At 33.6% G+C, this 19253-nt stretch overlaps 1 protein-coding gene across 6 annotated transcripts in view; it reads right to left on the minus strand.

Annotated features, from left to right (window-relative positions):
* LOC106074920 (uncharacterized) overlaps positions 1 to 11138 on the minus strand; it is a 72994-nt gene extending 61856 nt beyond the window's left edge. For 5 of the 6 annotated variants that reach the window (XM_056011213.1, XM_056011203.1, XM_056011186.1 and 2 more), the window contains exons 1-4: positions 10958 to 11106; positions 4453 to 5919; positions 3192 to 3379; positions 187 to 311 (exon numbers count right to left, since the gene is read on the minus strand). In XM_056011213.1, the coding sequence (XP_055867188.1) occupies positions 187 to 311; positions 3192 to 3379; positions 4453 to 5868 (1729 nt within the window). In that variant the 5' untranslated portion in view covers positions 5869 to 5919; positions 10958 to 11106. Of the gene's footprint in view, positions 1 to 186; positions 312 to 3191; positions 3380 to 4452; positions 5920 to 10957 lie in introns of all 6 variants that reach the window. The other variant, XM_056011182.1, reaches the window with a different exon arrangement.
* Between the last annotated feature and the right edge of the window lie 8115 nt (positions 11139 to 19253).

The raw sequence follows: 19253 nt of genomic DNA on the forward strand, positions 1-19253 counted from the left end.
ATGATACACAATCAAAACCAAGCAGTTTTTGAAACAATCCAACTTTTTAATTACAAAACTGAACAAGACTTTTTCCTTGCATAAGATGCTCCAATGAAGAACTAGAGTTAATTACATACAAATGATTACAAGCTCTCTGCTGTTCAATGACTGAGAAAACACTCAGTAACCTAGTAAGAAACTAACCTTTTTCCTGAAGTGGTTTTCCTTGAACAGGTGCTATTTGCTCCTGTTGTCTTTCTATTTCTTCCCTGACACGACGCATTTCTTCTTGTCTACGTAATAACTGGCTTTGTCCTTCTTTATTGTCCCTTTTAAGAAAACAAAAAAGGTGTTGGTTTTTTACTTTGGAGACACTAATGTAATTAAAAAATGTGTTCATTCATCCATTGATTTTCTTAAAATATATTGAAACAGGCCTAAACTGTTTTAGTTCTTTTAAATCTATGGAAACTATGAAATGCAAAATGACCTAACCCTAACTGAATGCTGAATTACAACCACAAGAATGAAAAATAGAGAAATAGAAATTGATTTCAATTTTGTCCAATATTATATCAAATGTAGGAAGAGCAAGAAACAATGATTTTTTACCAAGGATTGCAAACAGTCAAGAATAAATTTAAGGATTACAATGTCATTTTAATAATTACAGAGTTAAATCCAATAATAGGAATGGCAAATTTAGGCTTTAAAAAAATCATTAGACAATAGGGCTTTGAAATGTAAACAACTAACCCTAACCCTGTGGCGATTACTGCTCAAACTTTCAAGCCAAAATTGAGGCAATTACCATAACAGACAGTGGAAAACAAATTATATGAAGGAGAGCAATCACCAGCAGATATTGTTGTCTTTACAGACTCCCAATCCACTCTGCAAGCACTTAACAGCAGCACCTCAAACAGCCCAAGAGAGTTGACAACACTAATTGTGATAATCCATCAGATGATATCAAAATTAAATATCAATATCACACTTCAGTGGATCCCTGGACACATTGGCATCATTGGAAATGAAAAGGCAGATAAGCTATCAAAGGCAGGTTCAACTATGGAACAACCAGATAGACCTGTAAACTACCTCACCCAAAGGTCAATGTTAGTCAACAATCACAAAGAGGAATGGCTCAACCAATGGGCATCAGGAAACACAGGCAGAGCCATGTACAAAGAAATAACTATGCCTAACAAACTGGACAGTATTAACTTCCTCCCCCGCAAAGAACAATCTACAATCTTCCAACTAAGGACAGGACACACACCTCTGTTAAATAACCATCTCAATAAAATAAATCCCACACAACTCCCCCTTTGTAGACACTGCACCCACCCTTATGTAACCGTAAACCATATCATTTTTTAATGCCCCTTCCTAATCCACCTTAGGCAGACCCTACTACCACTCCAGCCCAACATAACCAACACCCTGTACAGCAGTGCTGAACAACTGAAGAAAACAGCACACTATTTTTCCTTGACAGTCTGCAAAAAAGCTGACAGCTCAGCAGCAAAAAGCTGGCTAGAAGAAGAAAAGTTGCTAAAGCATGGTAATAGAGATGCGCTGCTATCCCATTCCCGCATTTTTTTTCAAAAGTTGCTACAGCTTAATAAAAAATTTAGTTCATTAATGAGAGTGTTTTCTTTTGCTACAGCTCAATGAAAATTGTCTGAAAATGTTTTCTGTTGCTAAAGCTCAATGGAAATCATTTCTGTGTTTCTGAAAGTAATTGTGTTGCTACTTAAGTAAAAGTAAGTTAAGTTCCCCTTTCAGACCTTGTGATCTATGGGGAAGATGATATAAAGGTCATCTGTTTCTGTAGCCCACGGTTAATGAGGGTGTCATGCAACCAGCACAATTACCCACCGCCTTTACTTTTCCCCAACTAATGCCAGGTACCCATTAAAGCTGGGTGGACTCAGAAGCGCCCTAAGGATTTTGAAAGTAAAAATCCAAATCTTCACCAGGATTTGAACGTGGAACCCCTGGTTTGGAAGCCCAGCACTTTACCATTCAGCCACCTTGCCTCCTGTTACTACAGATGAATGGAAATCATTTCTATGTTTCTGTTGCTACAGCTATAAGGTAATTTTAGCGCATTAATGAAAAGGATTCATGTTGCTACAACTCAACGGAATTTTTAGTTAAGTCAAATTAACTTTAACAATATTCCTATCTTTAATTTGGTATACCCATAATTTAATTTATTATTACATCCCTATATTTATTTGAATCTCAAACTAACAAGTCATGTATTTTAAAATACATGCCAAATATATAATTACCTTTTAATTTTTTTTTTTGGTTGTTGGAAAATCAGCACAATTTAGGCCATGTCGTGCGTGTTAATAATTTGTATAATAGAATCAGGTCCATAAATTACAATCCATAATATGTAATTTGGAATTGAAAACATGAGCCCTAAACAACAACAGATAATATCTTAAAATCTCACAAAAAAAAAACCTGACAAGTTTAGGAAAAACTGACTACTGACTTGTTATTTTGAATTTTGTTATTATAGTTGCAGCGTTTGTTATCAAATTTAAAATGAAAAGTATCCATTAGTTATGTAGAAAAAATGCTAACAAATAAATGTTTCAATATTTTAGGAAAATAATTTATGTTCAAAAACTGATAGATTAAAAATTCTAAATTATAATCAAGAAAAAAAAGTATTCAAACATTCATATTTTAAAAAATTCCCTCTGTGGGCTGTCATCACACTTGTGGTACAAAGACATTCTTATACTGATCCAGCAGTCATGCCAGAAAATAACTTTTTGGGGGTAAAAAAATAATGAGATCTTATCACTTTAAGAAGCAAGTGGCCTGCCTAGTTCCCCTTTCAGACATTGTGGTCTATAGGGCAGATGATGTAAATGTCATCTGTTTCTGTGGCCTAGGGTTATCGAGGGTGTCATGTTGCCAACACAACGACCAACTGCCTTTAGATTTTCCCAACTAATGTCAGGTACCCATTAGAGCTGGGTAGACTCAGAGGCGCCCAAAGATCCTGAAATTAAAAATCCCAGTCTTCATCAGGATTTGAACTCAGGCCCCCCAGTTCAGCTCTTTACTGCTCAGCCACAGCACCTCCTAGCTAGCTGGTGGCCAAATTTTCCTACAAATGCTTTTAAGTAAAAAAAAAATATGAAATAATTAAGTGTAAATCTGGTTAAAAAATCTACCTTTTCACCCAAACTGGTTGTACTTCATCTTGCTCTTGATGAGCTGAGTAAGAAGGTGTTTCTAAAGACATATTTTTACTGCGCTGAATAGCTGACTTGATGTCAGCTATGGCCATGTCCAGAGCCTCTCTTTTCATTTTAAGATCATCCATGATTGCCTGAGCATCCATTTCCTTAGGTTGACCTTCCTGTAAAAAAATAAGTGTTAAACATTTTTTTTTTTCAGAACAGCTTTAAAAAAAAAATAATTTGAAAGTTAGGTTCTCCTAGAGAACTAGATACATGTATTGTAGTAATTGAATTACATTTTTTTTGTTGTTCAAATGATATGTAGTCAGTGCAATAACTCAATGTATTTACTCTTTCCAAATAAAGTAGAAAAAATCTATATTTCAACTTTTGGTTTTGTAGTAGTTTGAGGTATATAGCAATTAATTAGATGTTGAAACAACTCATCTCGTTCACTGGATATAAAAAAAAAAAAAAACAGAAAGAAAAAAATCCATGTTGGTGACCTCTAAGCAACCTATTAACAGATGTTATCAAGTGAAAGGTAGAGTTTGTACTCAGGGAAATAGCTGGATAATAGAGAGAAATAATGGCAAATGCTGACACTTTCAACAAGAGAAGCACCAGCACTCAAATAAATCTGAGCTGTTGGCTGGCTCAACAAAAACACTGTAAAGGTATAAAAAAAAAAAAAAAAACAAGTAGACAAAATCAATGTAGAATACAGAAGAAGCTCAGTTTCTAATAGAATCATTAATTTTTTCCATTGCACTACCATTAATATTTTTATGAGTGATCGTTTGATTAGTAAAAACATGATATCAAATAAAAAAAACACTTCTGTTTAGCTAATTGTCACCATGGTGCTTTTTCCTTGTTTTTTTTTTTTTTTTATTTATGCCAATTTGTTTAAAATGTAAATAATTATTTTTTTTTGTTAAATTAAAAGAAAAAAGTTTGATGAATATGTAAACTTTATTTCTTATTGAAATTAAGAATGCTGAATAATTAATAGTGCTATCATATTGACCACACAATATGTTATAATTAAATTATGTAACACAAGCAAAGTATTGGGTTTTTTTAAATACAGGGAAAAAAAATCAGCCTCCAGAAGTCATGTATCTACCACTGATAATTAAAAACGATGCCTCAAAGTAGCATTTCTTTTAATATTCAAGTGAATTACAATGCACCTAAAAAAGTAATTTTTTTTAACAAATCATATAATGAAACAAATGTTTTAACTTACCTCATCATCTTTGAGCTCTTGCTCAAGAGCAGCCTTTTGCTTTGATTTTAAAATCTTTGAAGGGGAACGGTCATTGTCAAGCCCACAAGCATTTTCTTCTGTATCGCTTGCCTGGCTGCTTGACAGACCATCTTCAACAGTTGGAAAGCCAGGTGTTGAGTTACCCCCTTCAGAGGTCACGCTTTCAACCTCAACACTATCACATTCTGTATTCTCAGGAGACAGCGTGAATGCCTTTTTATCATCTAGAAAGTCACTGTTGTTCAAAGGTATCTCCGTCAGAGTTTCTTCACTGACTTTTTCTTGGCTACCAATGTCTGTGTGAATCTTTTGGTGCAAGCTTTTTTCAGGAGATGGCTCCCTAGAACTATTATCTGAACTAACACTGTGTTTAATATTAAGAGAATCATTAGAGCTGGAATAAGCCAGCCTCATGCCAACATATGAATTTCCCTGCTGAACACGAGCATATTTTACATAATCATATTCATTTTCAATATTCATGTTTTTTGGAATGGGAGTTATTACCTCTATAATATTTTCTCTGGCTTTGTTATTTCCAAAATTTCTATTCTTCAATTTTTGAGACATTTGTAATGACAAGTATGATTCAGAATGTTTGTCTTCTTCCAAGTTTGAGACTTCTTTATCACCATGATTATCCAGGTCTACTCTTCTTGCCAGTCCAGGGGAATGCTTTAAACCTAATACTATTGGCTTTGGACTAAGTGATTTGTTAAATTCTAAATTTAATTCTTTCTCATAGTCTTTGACTTCACCAACTACAGGAATGTTATTTCTGATTTCTAAACTGTTTCTCTTTGTACTATTGTCATCTGCATCCTCCCTAAGCTCAGATTTATGCTGAGCATTTTTTTCCCTCAATCTTACTATATCTTCAACAACTTCAGATGACATATCTTTTAATTTAACATTGGGATGTGATATGTTGGATGAAATATCAGAGTTGTTACTTATGTCACCTCTTGGCTTTTCCTTTCTTTCAGCCCCTTGTAAAGCTCCCATGGGAAAATGCTCAGAAAGTGGAAGATCACATGCTCCAAAAGTTTCCAAGTCATCAGGGGGTAATTCTGCATCTGGGAAATCAGGAGGATATGAGTCCAGGCTGTCATCACTACCCCGACGAGATATAATGCTGTTGGTTGGTTCCCCATCATCTAAAAGATTCTGATAAGAAACAGAACTTATTTCACTGGGGTGGCGAGAATTATCACCCCCCAGGTGAACTTCCATACTTAGGTTATCAACACTTTCATCTAACAAACCCCCGGATCTTAAAGTCTCTGGAACTGCAAGGGAGGGTCGCCGAATATCACTTATGTTGCTACAAGCACCAGGTTCATTTTCATCATCTGAATCAATCACATTCTTTACTCTTTTCTCTTTTATAGACATGATTAGTTTAATTTCAAAACTCAGTGAAGATGTTACTGACAAATTTCATTTCTGAGGAAGAAAAAAAATATTATGCCAAATCTGTTTTGTGTTTTTTTTATAATATTTGAAATACTAAAATATGATAATAAACTGGTTCTATTGAAATCTAATGAAGTATATTTATTAACTCTTTATAATTTTCAATGTTTTCTTCATTAAAATTGACATCCTTTTAGTTTTTTAAACCAAATTTATAATAAACCATGAGCTAATGCTTAAATCCCTGGACATTTATTACAATCATTATTCTAATTTTGAACACTTTAGTGAAATTTCCAGTAGGGTAGGTAGAACTATAAAACCAGAATGTGTTGAAATATTTATAGGACTTTTTCACTGGCATTTAAGATTGACAATTTATATAATTTACTTTTTTTTTAAGCACACTGAAATTTTGGACAGTATCATGGTACTTAAATGTTAGAACTACTTTTATATTCTCTTTCCCCATTAAGACATGTTAAGTTTCCATCTTAGTCATTTCTTTGAACTTGTTCATATTTAATAGTAATAAAATATATTTTTGCTATACATTTGATATCATTTATTTCATTTAAATACTATCTGAGATATAGAGGAGCACGACCCAATGCCAATTCCTAGCAGCGACCAGGTTCCAGTGAAACATCTACTTTGACTATCCAGTACTATAAAATAAAAAAAAAAGCTTTCAAGTCAGTATTGTTATCTGGCCTCCGCATTGCTGCCCAAGGCCATGTGACCCCCCATTGTCGCCCACATCCTTGACATCTCAAACAATTCTATATTTAGGGTCATGCCTGAGACTTCTTTATGTCTGAGCCTCTAGTTTGAGTGCTCCTTGTGGCTATCTATTTTTTGCCATATTTTCTTAACCATTTACTCACAATAACTTTGGTACCTTAGTGCTGCTATTAATATATGCCACATGTTATTTGTTTCAGCACTAAATGCTTCAAACACCATTTATGTTTCATTACTTTAATTACTACCACTTCCGAAGCTCTATATGCGTGTATTAATGTAGTCTTTTTGTATAGTTAGATAGAATAAGATGCAATTTAAATTAGGGTCTTTGTTTGCCTTTGGAAGAAGCCTAAGGCTCCAATATATTTTGACAAATTTTCTTAACCTTCTACTCTCAATAACCTTGGTACTTTATAGCTGCTATTATTGTATGTCACAGGCATGTTTACTCGTTTGCTTCAGCACTAAAAGCTTCAAACTCAATAATTTATAGTACACTTCTAGACATTCTAATGTAGACTGTGAGTTCGATGATTTTGACTGCCATATATAAAATTATGCCAGAACAAGCAAAATATTTTTTTAAAAATACTTTTAAAAAAAAAAAGGTTATCTAAGTGGAAGAACTCCTTTTTTACAACCATACCTCTCAATACTGTAGAAGCTAGTTCCCCATTTTATGGAAAAAAAATCAATTACCAATAATTAATTTACTTTAGTGGTTAATTTTTTAATTGTTTTATGTTTTTTACAATAAATAACTGTTTAACTCTTTCTCTCCTAATTGGCAATGCCATCATTGATTTGACATATTGAAGATCTTTTTGTCAAGGAACTAAGTCAGTTGCTTTGTTTTTTTTCTCCCAAAATGTTTTTAATTGCTTCTAATTTAACCTTTGGAAAACATGACATATTTTTTCATTTTCAATGTGTTTTAATCAAAAACTATGTTTTTAAAGAATGGGGGGTCAAAAAAGGCTCTATTTTTACAAAGCTTATATCAACTCACTCTGCCTGCTTGTCTGGCCAAAATGTTTGTACACATTATTTCTCCGACACCCAATTTTAGATCAAGCTGAAATTTCGCATACTTATTCCTTTTACAATAGATAATAGATATAATCCGGAACTCTGCTTGTAGGTCCCTATGAACTTCGATGTTTGTTGAAAGAATGATTTTTAAATAAAAGCCTGACATTTATCAACTTCTTTGATGAAAGGAGGCCATTGGCAGTCCCGCCTGGACAATTTAATGAAAAGCATGACAAATGCTCCAAAATGGGACTGTCTAAGTCAGTATGTCTGGTCACCTTATCTATAGACTATAGTCAACAACAGAGCTAGACAAGCCTTAGAGTGGAACCCCCAGTGCACAAGACGTAGAGGAAGACCAAAAAGAAGGTGGCAACACAGTGTAGTAGATTATGCAGAGAGGACAGGAAAGACCTGTGAATCCATTAAAAAACTAGCAAAAGACAGTGAAGAGTGGCATGTTTTTACTGAGGCACTATGTCCCATGAGAAATGCAAAGGAAAGATGATGTAGTCATAAAATCTTGTAACAATTACTCTATTACTGTATAGATCTAATTTATCTTTAGTCAAGATACTCTTACCTAGTAATACTAGTATACTAGTACAGATCTAGAATCTAAACTTAGGACTAGACTAAGAATCTAACTTACTCTTACTCTAGTCTAGACTTTAGTCACTCTAGACTCTAGATCTACTCCCTACTAGAAGTACTAGTACTAGGTACTAGACTGGACTATCTACCGTTACTGTGTAGAATCTACACTCTTGGTCTAATCTAGAATTAGAGGCTAGTGACAAGTGACTAGTACTAGTGTGATGACAATCTACTTATTAAATCTAATCTAGTCTTCTAAAAAAGCAAAAGTGACAAGTGACTAGTCACTAGTACTAGTGTGATGACAATCAGACAATCTACTTATCTAATCTAGTCTTCTAAAAAAGCAAAAGTTATAATATCATTGAATATGTCATCTAATTGTAGTAGATACTAGATCTAGTAAGTGATAATAATAAAGTATAGATCTATATGACCATATATGACATAATATTCATGATGATGATATCAGATATTTGAGATAAATCTAGAGTAGTTTATTTAATCCGGACTTTACATGAATTCAAACACTCGCTGTTTTTTTGGTCATTACATCTTTATTTTGATATTTAATATGAAACTAGCGTGCTGTATAATGTGCTTGTCCATTTTCCAATGATTCTAACCAATTTCCTTCCATTTAGCTGTCTTATTATGTAAGAAAAACGAATTTCAAATTTGTTAGTCAGGTTGTTATTTTTTTCTATGTTACCAGGATGACTTTACCTCTTCCTAGGGTTAAGACTATATTTTTTGATTGGCTAAGTCTATACTAATGAGCCCTGCAATATTTATTCTGTTTTTGGAGCTGATTTATTTGATTCATAAGCCAAGTTGTTTGATTCCATAAAAAAAAAATAGGGTGTTTTAATTAAATTACCATTTTCTTACCAAAATTTATTTCAAACAGCCAATTTTGGACATCAATGCTAATGATCTTATATTATATTTGTTTTTTTGTTGTTGTTTTTTATAGAGAATAAATGGGCAAATGTTTGGAGTGAGCTTGGTACATTGAATGAAGTTAAATGCCTAGATCTAGACCTACTAGATAGATAGATAGATTTATATAGAGAGAATATAGAGGATTCAGCTATTTAGGCAAGAATGGGTATCCTAACATGTACTATACTACAAAAGATCATCTGTATTAGAAATTTATTAAATTAATAAATAAAAAAACACAAACTTTCAACACACATCTAATTATGCAAACATAAAATAAGTCTAAAAGTCTGTGTAGAAGTCACTATCCCAGTGACCTAATTTTGGTAGAATAAGTGTGTTCATATTTGTATTTTTTGTGTTCCTATTTATATGTATAATTTGAAAACATCTTAATGATTTCATGTGAGGGGCTATGCCTGGGGATCTTAAAATTTAGTTAATATAGAATTAAAATCTGAGTTTATTGATGCCTAAATATAGAGACTGTCTGAATAAATGGTGTCCGGAATCAAATAATAATTTGTTTGTTTTACATGTTTCGGATGTTCCTTCAGAGTTGAAGATAGTTTACTTCCTAGTCCAAACCTCCCGCAGGACGACGGGGGATAGGAGCGGGCAGGGTTTGAACCCGGGACCATCGATAAATTCAAACGACAGTCCAGCGTGCAAACCGCACGACCAGGCAGCCATCCATAATGTGGGTCAAATTTGTCTGAATTAAATGAAAACACAAGGCCTCTTTGAGCTTAAATATAATAACAAATATAGGTTAGGGGTACAAATATAAGTAGTCATCCTTATTCTCCTTAAACTAAAGAAGATTTTGATACTTCATTTTCTTTTCTATGTCGAACCATTGTCAAATAATGCGCTGTCAAAGTCAAACTTTGAAATTTCGGCCTATACTATACTGCCTATATGTGTCCGAATAGAATAAACTACTCTATACTCTATATCTAAATTAGTAAATATCTTGTAATTTTTATTCTTGTACTTCATGATACTGATCATTTAGTACCATTTAGTTTACAGTTACATTATTGACATGATTATTAATGATTTTTCATTATTGTAATTGTATTGATAGAATTAAATTTATATATTCTTAGTAGATAATGTCACAATGCGACTATATTCTTCTATATTGTCACTATATACTCTATATAGAAATATAGATCTAGTTAAATCTAGTAGACTATACTCTATCTAATAATTCAATGCGACTATATTGTCACTATATACTCTATATATAGAAATATAGATCTAGATCTAGTTAAATCTAGTAGACTATACTCTATACAATAATTAAATAGGTATAGACTTATTATCTTATAGATCTAGAATAGATGCTGGGACAGTCAGTGAAGTGTCAATCACCATCAATGATCAACGTGAATGCACTGAATAATCTGAATTTGAATGCCTATGGCTATGCCTAATAATCACTTCACACTTGGCCGCTTAGCTATAACAGTAACTTACAGAGTAATACAGTATAAGTATACTAGTATAGTCTAAATATTAATATAGTTAAGTCTAAAACTTAACTTACTTAAGTTAAGTCGTTAAGTTATATTATTTATATTTTATATAAGGCTATTAAAGCTATTAAAACTATTAAAAGTATTATTGAATTTATTGTATTAATATAATATTGTGACGTGAACTAAAATTTAGTTATCTCTAGTCTCTAAATCTAGATCTAGACTCTATATATATAAGGCCTACTTATCCCTTTCCTTACTCAATAATAATAAATCTAAATGTAATTGTAATAGCCAGAACGTAGACTATTGTAGCCTACTTTGTTTGGATACAGTTTCATGATCCGGAACTGGTGATGATTTCGTTGTCAGACATAATGACTAGAATAAGTTACCACTTGCCAGATAGGATGTAAATCTAGATCTAGATCTATCTATAATCTATGTGTATAGGATAGAGCTAATCTAATTAAAATTTCCTAATTGAGAAAATGAGAAATTAAGACCAATGCATTTTAAGATTTTAATGCCAGTATAACTAGATCTAGATCCAGATTACCAACTGACAATCATTTTCGATATCATCATATTTTTTCAGCACTTGATAGCAATTTCTTTTTTCTAAAACTTTTTTGTCTGTTTTCGGACACCCCCTGTGGTTACTTGTTAAAATTGCAAATAATTTAACACTAAAATATCTAGATATCTAAAATCTAGATCTATGAAAAAACATAAACTGTGTGAAATCTTGCTAAAGCATAATTTAATAATATAGATCTAGTTACTAAACCTAGATTTCAGTTCTATGAAGTCTATAAGACAGACACACATTTATGTAGGCCTATAATATCAAATATAGTCCAATGGGGTGGCGCCCAACCTTTTTTGGGGCATAGGGCCCGTACAAATTCCCGACATGCGTGTCACGGGTCGCATCAACACCAAAGTGTGACCAAAGACGAAACATATATAGCATAACAAAATACTGGGAGAGAAATAATGAAAAACTCCCGTTCTATGTGCTGTGGTAAATTGCATACTATGACAAATTTACATAAGAACTGTGCCCATCATGGGCGTAGCCAGGGGGGGGTTCTTGGGGTTCAAACCCCCCCCCCGAAATGAAATACACCCCCCCTTGCAGGGGGGGGACGGAATTAAGTGACTGATTTTTGCTTTCATTTTGTTTATTTTAGGTGAGATTTTAATACTAAATCATCACCACAGCACGGCCGAGGCAGTTTTTAGTTAAAAACCCTCTACCAGGGGGTTTTGAGTTTAAATCCCCTTACCAGGGGGTTTTGAGATTTTAAAAACCCCTATCAGGGGGTTTTGAGATACAAATCCCTCTACCAGGGGACTTTGAGTTTAAAACCCCCTACAGGGGGTTTTGAATTTTAACCCCCCTACCAGAGGTTTTTGCAGTTAAATCCCCCTCTTCTATAAAACAAAACAAAAAAATGCCAACAACAATCCCCAAATTCCAACAGCACAGTTAAGGAAGATTTTGATTTTAAAACCCCATCCAAAATTTACGATAAACCCATCTTCAATATAAAAAAGCAAATTACACACTCAAAATTCTATGAGCGTAGCCAAAGGGGTTTTGAGTTTAACCCCCCCCCCCTTTCCATTTGGGGTTTGAAGCTAAAAAGTATCTCTTCAATATAAAAAAAAGCAAATTACACACTATAAAATCTATGAGCGTAGCCAAAGGGGTTTTGAGTTTAAATCCCCCTCCTCCAGATTCCTTTTTCTTTAAAGTTTAAACCCCTCCAGATGGTTTTGAGTTTAAAATTCCCCTACAGAGCGTTTAGAGTTGAAAACCTCTCTCTTCAATATTATTTTAAAGCAAACTACAGTCACCAAATTCTAAGATCGTAGCTAAATGGGGTTTTGAATTAAAAACAAAACAAAAAAAAAACCAGAGATTTTTTAGTTTAATAATTGGACGAAAAAAACTTTCCTTTTCGATATAAAATCTAAAGCGAAATACAGGCATGTAATTCCAAGAGCGTAGTCAAGAAAGGTTACAAATTTCTACCAGTGGCTTGGGCTCCATTAATTAAGTGTGAATAATCTTCTGCCGAAATTGAAAATCATTAAATGTGTCTCAACAAAGATGACTAAGACAGATTTTAGGAGTCAGTCATAGAGATCGGGTCTAAATCAAAGAAATCATATGCCGAACTGGGAGTCGAATCCTTAGTAAGGTTGTGACAGAGCGTCGCATGAGGTTTTGCGGGACATGTTTTCCGACAAAATGAATTACGCAAAATAAGAGTTGCGGAAACAGCTTGCCGGAAAATGCGCCGAACGGTGCGAGGGGGTCTAAGTCAGTAAGAATAGCACATTAGGTTTTTGAAATAAAACTTTTTAATAGCAAGATAATGCACTGTAGATACCTCAGAATATGCATTTTGTTGGCTTTCAATACCAGAAATAGTGCTCGGCGGCGGGGCTTCGCCCCGCGCTGGGGGAGCGCTGCGAACTCCCCCAGACCCCCTTGCTAGCAAGGGCGGGGAGTCTACAATAAACAATAAACGTCTTCCGAAAGGGTCAGAATGTAATAAAGATTAATTATGTACACACACACACACACATATATATATAATTTTTTTCCGCGGGGGGGGGGAGGTCAAGGGGGGGGGTGGAATCCCCCCCCCCCCAAAACCCACCCCGAAAAAAAATCCTGGCTACGCCCATGGTGCCCATAGCCGAAATGCCATTAGACCAGGGGTGGGCAAATTACGACCCGCGGGCCACATGCGCCAGAGTGTTTTATGCGGCCCGCGGACAACTACAGAAATCCGGTGTGCCCACAGATTCAAAATATTAAAATGCAAATATATTAAAATTTAATGATTTTAAATATCTATATAAATTTATGAAACTTCTGATTCTTATCACTATTATAGCATTGTCTCCACACGTCATTCTAAAACGTTTAAAGTAAACGAAGATTATTCTGATTGACAATATTTCGATACATTTTGTCAAAGGCACAAACTCAGGCCAGTATTTATTCAATGCTATGAAGAACTGCGTTGAAAGTGTTGGGTTGGTTTGGAACAGGATGGTAAATGTAACAACTGATGGAGCACTTGCTTAAATTGAGAAAAACAGTTGTTGTTGTTGTTTTTTTTAATAAATTAAAGAACAATATCTCAACCATAAACTCTACACGGGAAACTTTGTGCAAGGATGCATTGAATATCAAACATGTTATGGACCCAATTATCACAGTGATCAAACTATACTGAGCTAGGGGGATTTCACCATAAGTAGTTCCAAGAAGTATATGAATATTTGGAAACTAAACAATTCGTTTTTTGATACCACTGCAGTATTTGCTTGGTTAGCATGGGCAAGCTATTGAGAAGAATAAGAGATCTCAAGGAAGAAATTATTATGTTCCTTGAAGGACATTGACCGTGACTTTGTTGTAGAGACTTCATGTTTTTCATCCGCAGTATTGCAATGGGTTACTTGCACATAAAAGCAGCACATGCGCAAAACAGGTTTCATCATTTTCCTTTTTCTGAAAGGTGAATTTAATTCTAGTGAAATGGTTGAAAAGTACAAGACTTAATTTGATTCCTTGATAATGGAATTTGGAAGCAAATTTTAAGACGTCAAGAAATTGGAACCAGTTTTCAATACCCTTAGTTCATCATTTACTGCTGAATGATTCACCTCCAGAGGAAATACTTCCAAAATAATTATGAAAAGTTTCAGCCAGTTCTTCCTCGGGAGTTTTATGGCTGCCAGAAGCTGTATTTCCACACCTAGAAATCTTTGCTGCTGAACTTTTACATTATTTGGGTCCCCATACATGACCAAACATGAATTTTCTTTGGTTTGAAAATAAACAAGTGTAAGAACAGGTCGATGCTGACTGAATGTTATTTGACAGGTCACAAGGATAACTACTAAGCTAGTTCCACAGTTCCGGAACATTATGCACGAGTGTAAACACTTTAATGCATCACGTTAAGTATAAATGTAATGTGAAAATACAATAACAAAATAAATTTAAAAAATATTCGTAAAATTAGTTTCATAAATGGCTAACTATTGTTGTTATTCCTAAATTGTAGTTTTTAAAAAATGTAAATGTTTAATACAGCATACATGTAAATTAAAAAACAGTTAGCTAGCGTATAAGTTGTAAATACAAATTTTTATATATATATATAGGCCTATATATATATATATATATATATATATATATATATATATATATATATATATATTGATAATAATAATAATAATAATAATCTTTATTATCCGTAAGGAAATTTGTCTTACAATTTGTGCATTACACCAAACAAAAAACATTATAACTATAAGAAACCAAAGTGTACATTCACACCAGACTCACTCATAATTTACATGTGACAAAGTTTATACCAGATTGTTCTTATTTAATGATTTGATTGCCAGGGGAACAAAAGAGTGTTTGTGTCTGTTTGTCTTTGCTATCGGTGTCTTGTATCTCTTTTGTGATGGTAAAATCACAAAATCCTGACACAAAGGGTGATTCTTTATTTCGAGGATCTTGTTAGCTTTTTTATAGATGTTTGTCTCAAACAACTGCCCAATTGGGGTTTGTTTTTTGCCAATGATTTTGCCAGCACCATTTAGGATTCTGTTAAGTTTATTTTTATTTTTAATGCTCATATTGCCATACCAGGCAGTGATATTGAAACTTAAAATACTGCAGATGTGAGCGTGATAAAACATAGCCAAGGCCTTTTCGCTAACATTAAACGAGGACAGTTTTCTTAGTAGTCGTAATCTTTGCTGCCCTTTTTTGCTGATATAATCAGTATTCGCAGTAAAATTTAGTTTATTGTCTAGGATAGTACCAAGGTATTTAAAGGTTTGCACAATTTCAATAGTCTCTCCAGCTACAGAAACAATATCATTTTCCTTCTTGTCCCTACGAAAATCGATTATCATTTCTTTGGTTTTTTTTTACATTTAATAATAAAAAATTATCTTTACAGTATTCTTCAATGTGTTCTAATTCTTTGAAATACTCATTTACGTCTGAGCTCTCTGAGAGCAGGGCAAGAAGAGCCGCATCATCAGCGAATTTTGTGAAGGAGCAACAAGAACTATCGGATTGAAAATCATTGGTGTACAAAATGAACCACAATGGCGATGTCACAGCCCCCTGGGGCGCCCCTGTGTTAACTATGCGTTCATTAGATATAACATTGTTTACCCTAACCCTCTGAGCTCTCTGGGTCAAAAATTCATTAGCCCATAGTATTATGTATGGACTAATCTGCAACGCTTTCATCTTTTCAATGAGTAAATGAAGTTGTATAGTGTTAAAAGCTGATGAGAAATCCATAAAGAGCAATCTTACATAAGTTCGGTAAGTCCAGATGTTTGTAGACACAGTTTAAAATATTTAGGATGGCATCGTCTACACCTTTACCCTTTTGGTAAGCAAATTGTAAAGGGTCTAACTTATTACAAAGATCATTCAGAAGAAACATTTTAACCAATTTTTCTAAACATTTAGACACAATGGAAGTAAGTGAAACAGGTCTATAGTCATTCATTTCCTTCGGTTTGGAAACCTTTGGCACAGGTACAATTATAGATGACTTCCACACAGGTGGTATCTCATGGTTTAGTAATGAAGTAGAAAAAATATCTTGGAAAGGTTCAGCTAGTTGTTCAGCACATTCTTTTAAGATTCGCCCTTTTATTCCATCAGGCCCACCAGCTAGATATGTAGGCCTATACAATGTGGCCCCACATTCCTGAAATTTTTTTATAGCGGCCCTTGATAGAAAAAGGTTGCCCACCCCTTCATTAGACCATGGTAAGGGTTGTCCAAAAAAAAAGTTATAGATCTAAAATTACAAACTCAGCATGATTAGTTAAACCATGTAGGTATAAGCTTTGGACATACAAGATTTTTTTAGGGGGGGGGGAGCATGTTTGTACATTTCAATAGAAACAAATAAACGTCTTAAACTTTAGAAATTGCTTTCTTTTTCTATCCCACATTAGGCCTATAACATAAGTACATTAAGTTTCAAAGATTTATCACATTTTTACAACAGCTAAATGAAGCCCATCAACAACATGTTGTTTTTTTTTTACATAACTTTTTATCTTTTTTCAATAAAATCGTTCGTAGGCTATTTTTATTTAAACGAACCTGCAAGTAAGATATGATTACCTACATTAAATAATTGCTACAAAAAAATTAAATATGTTTTAGGTGAAATATCAAAATTATGAATGTAGGATATTTAAATTATACATTTATTGGTTTGATTGTCAGAATTTAAGAGCTTTTTCAGTTCAGCATAATCTTGATACAATGTCATGTGCATAGCTTTCGTATAAAGTACACTCGGCGCCTTTAGATTTGCCCATCACTTTTTTTTATTTAACCTTTAGTCTGAAAGTAATCTTGTGTATTATTGACTTCATCAAATACTTCTGCCCCTAGAAAAAAGTAAAATCACACACCATCTCGAGGAAATAGCTTAGGAGTGTCCCTGTATTTAATGAAAATTCATCTTCAATGTCTCCAATTTGTCAATTTTTTATAGGCTATCTAGCAATCCAAGCAATATTTCCAAGATGACATGCTAATTTTTCTTCTTAGTCATTTGTAGCAATGACTTCCATGTCGATTTTTTGTAATTTTTTAGCTGCCCCTGAAAGGGGAATAGACGCTATTAGTTTTGTGCGGTCTGTCTGTCCGTCCGTCTGCCTGTCCCGTTTAGCTCTCGTAAACTAGAAAAGATATTGAGAATCCATCAAGATATTCTATACCATTCAAAGTTCTGATGCAATGACTACTTTTTTCTTTTCTGAAAGCGAAAAATTTAATTTTTAAAATCAATTATGCAAGCAGTTTTTTTCATAAAAATACACCATTTTTACAACTATTCACTATTAATAGTAACAAACACGCGAGGTTATTTAGTAAGGGAGATGATCATTTACCATATTTTAAGATATTTACGCAAACGGTTTTAGATTTTTTGACCAAAAAATATTTTTTTTTACAATTGACTTATTACTAAGTTATGTAAGTTCTTTCATACTAACCACTACTTTTACAAAAAAAATGTAAACTGTTTTTTAAAGAGAAAAAACTTATTTAGTATGCATATAAGTGGGGCATAATTTGAAAAACAATAAGTAGCTTTTACATATGGACTCATGAATGCCATTGTTTGAATTTTCACTAGTAAAACAAAACTAACGAAAGATATTGATTTTTTAAATAATTATTTTTAGGGAAATGTTTTGTTTTATTCTTGAGGCTTTGAATACGAGATTGATCCTTTGACCATTGGCGTAGCATCCATGGCGTGAAGAGGTTCAATGAACCCGGGCCCACGACCATTAGGGGCCCACAGCCTGTGGAGTAGCAACAAAGGGGTTCATCGCACTTGGGTCCATGACTCTTAAATTGACTAGTTGAGGACTACGTCAGAACTTACAGATGACACTTAGGTCCTAATGTTCACGAATTAAAATTTCGACACACTGCTAATTATTCAATTTTCTCAAAGCTAAATCTGTTTCTCTTTTTTTTTTCTACATTTTAAATGTGATATAAAAACACGTTTCACATTCACTATACTCTGTTACAAATTTAAACGGAATCTGAAATCTTAACTGAGTCTGTACTGTAACAAACTGTCTTAAAAAGTTGTAATTCTAAAACTTTTGTATCCGAGCCAATAAAGTAAATACCTTAAAATACTACAAAAGAAAATAGGATGACAGCGTCCTTGGAATTATTCGCCACATTGTTTTGTTGTCCTCTGTATTATGTAAAAAAAATGTTAATGTAATCATTAGAACAAAATAAAAGAATAGGAGAACAAATCTAAAAAAAAAAAAATATTTAACAAGCAAACGAAACACCCTAGTGTTACATATGTATCATTAAAGCTGAATATGTTTCTTCTGTTACAATGAATGGCGAAATCAAATGGGGAAGCAGATTTATAACAAAGATCCGGAAGATAGAGAGATGTCCAAATTAAGCATGGACTTGTGTGTGTCTCTCTCTGACCAATACTTAGTATTTGGTTCATAGTTCTTAAGGAAAGTTAACACCATTATATATATAGAAAAACCTTTGACCAGGCTTTATTGAAAATGCCATGAATATTGATATTTAACAGGAAAACAAAGCCCCACAGATTCAAAACAAGAAAATAGACCTGTTGGGCAATGCAGTTTTAGCAAAAACGCTGAGGTCCGATCCGCGCCATTTTTCTCTTTCATTGTTGATAGCACTCAAGACATATTTAAAGTTGATCAAATTAGCATGATTTCTTTAAAAACTGTTTTGTGATCTCCGACGAGGAATACCAAAAAGAAAAAATTGCAATTAACCATTTCTAGGTTTCCGTATTTGTGAGAATCAGACGTCTGCAGAATTGGCTGAACAAATGCTCCAAGTAACGAATAATCCCCATTTATCCTTAAATAAGCTGATAGGCTCAAACTGTGATAGTGCTTCTAATATAAGCAGTGGCGTAGCATCCATGGCGC

The sequence above is a fragment of the Biomphalaria glabrata genome, chromosome 1, assembly GCF_947242115.1.
Source record: "Biomphalaria glabrata chromosome 1, xgBioGlab47.1, whole genome shotgun sequence".
Lineage (NCBI taxonomy): Eukaryota > Metazoa > Mollusca > Gastropoda > Planorbidae > Biomphalaria > Biomphalaria glabrata.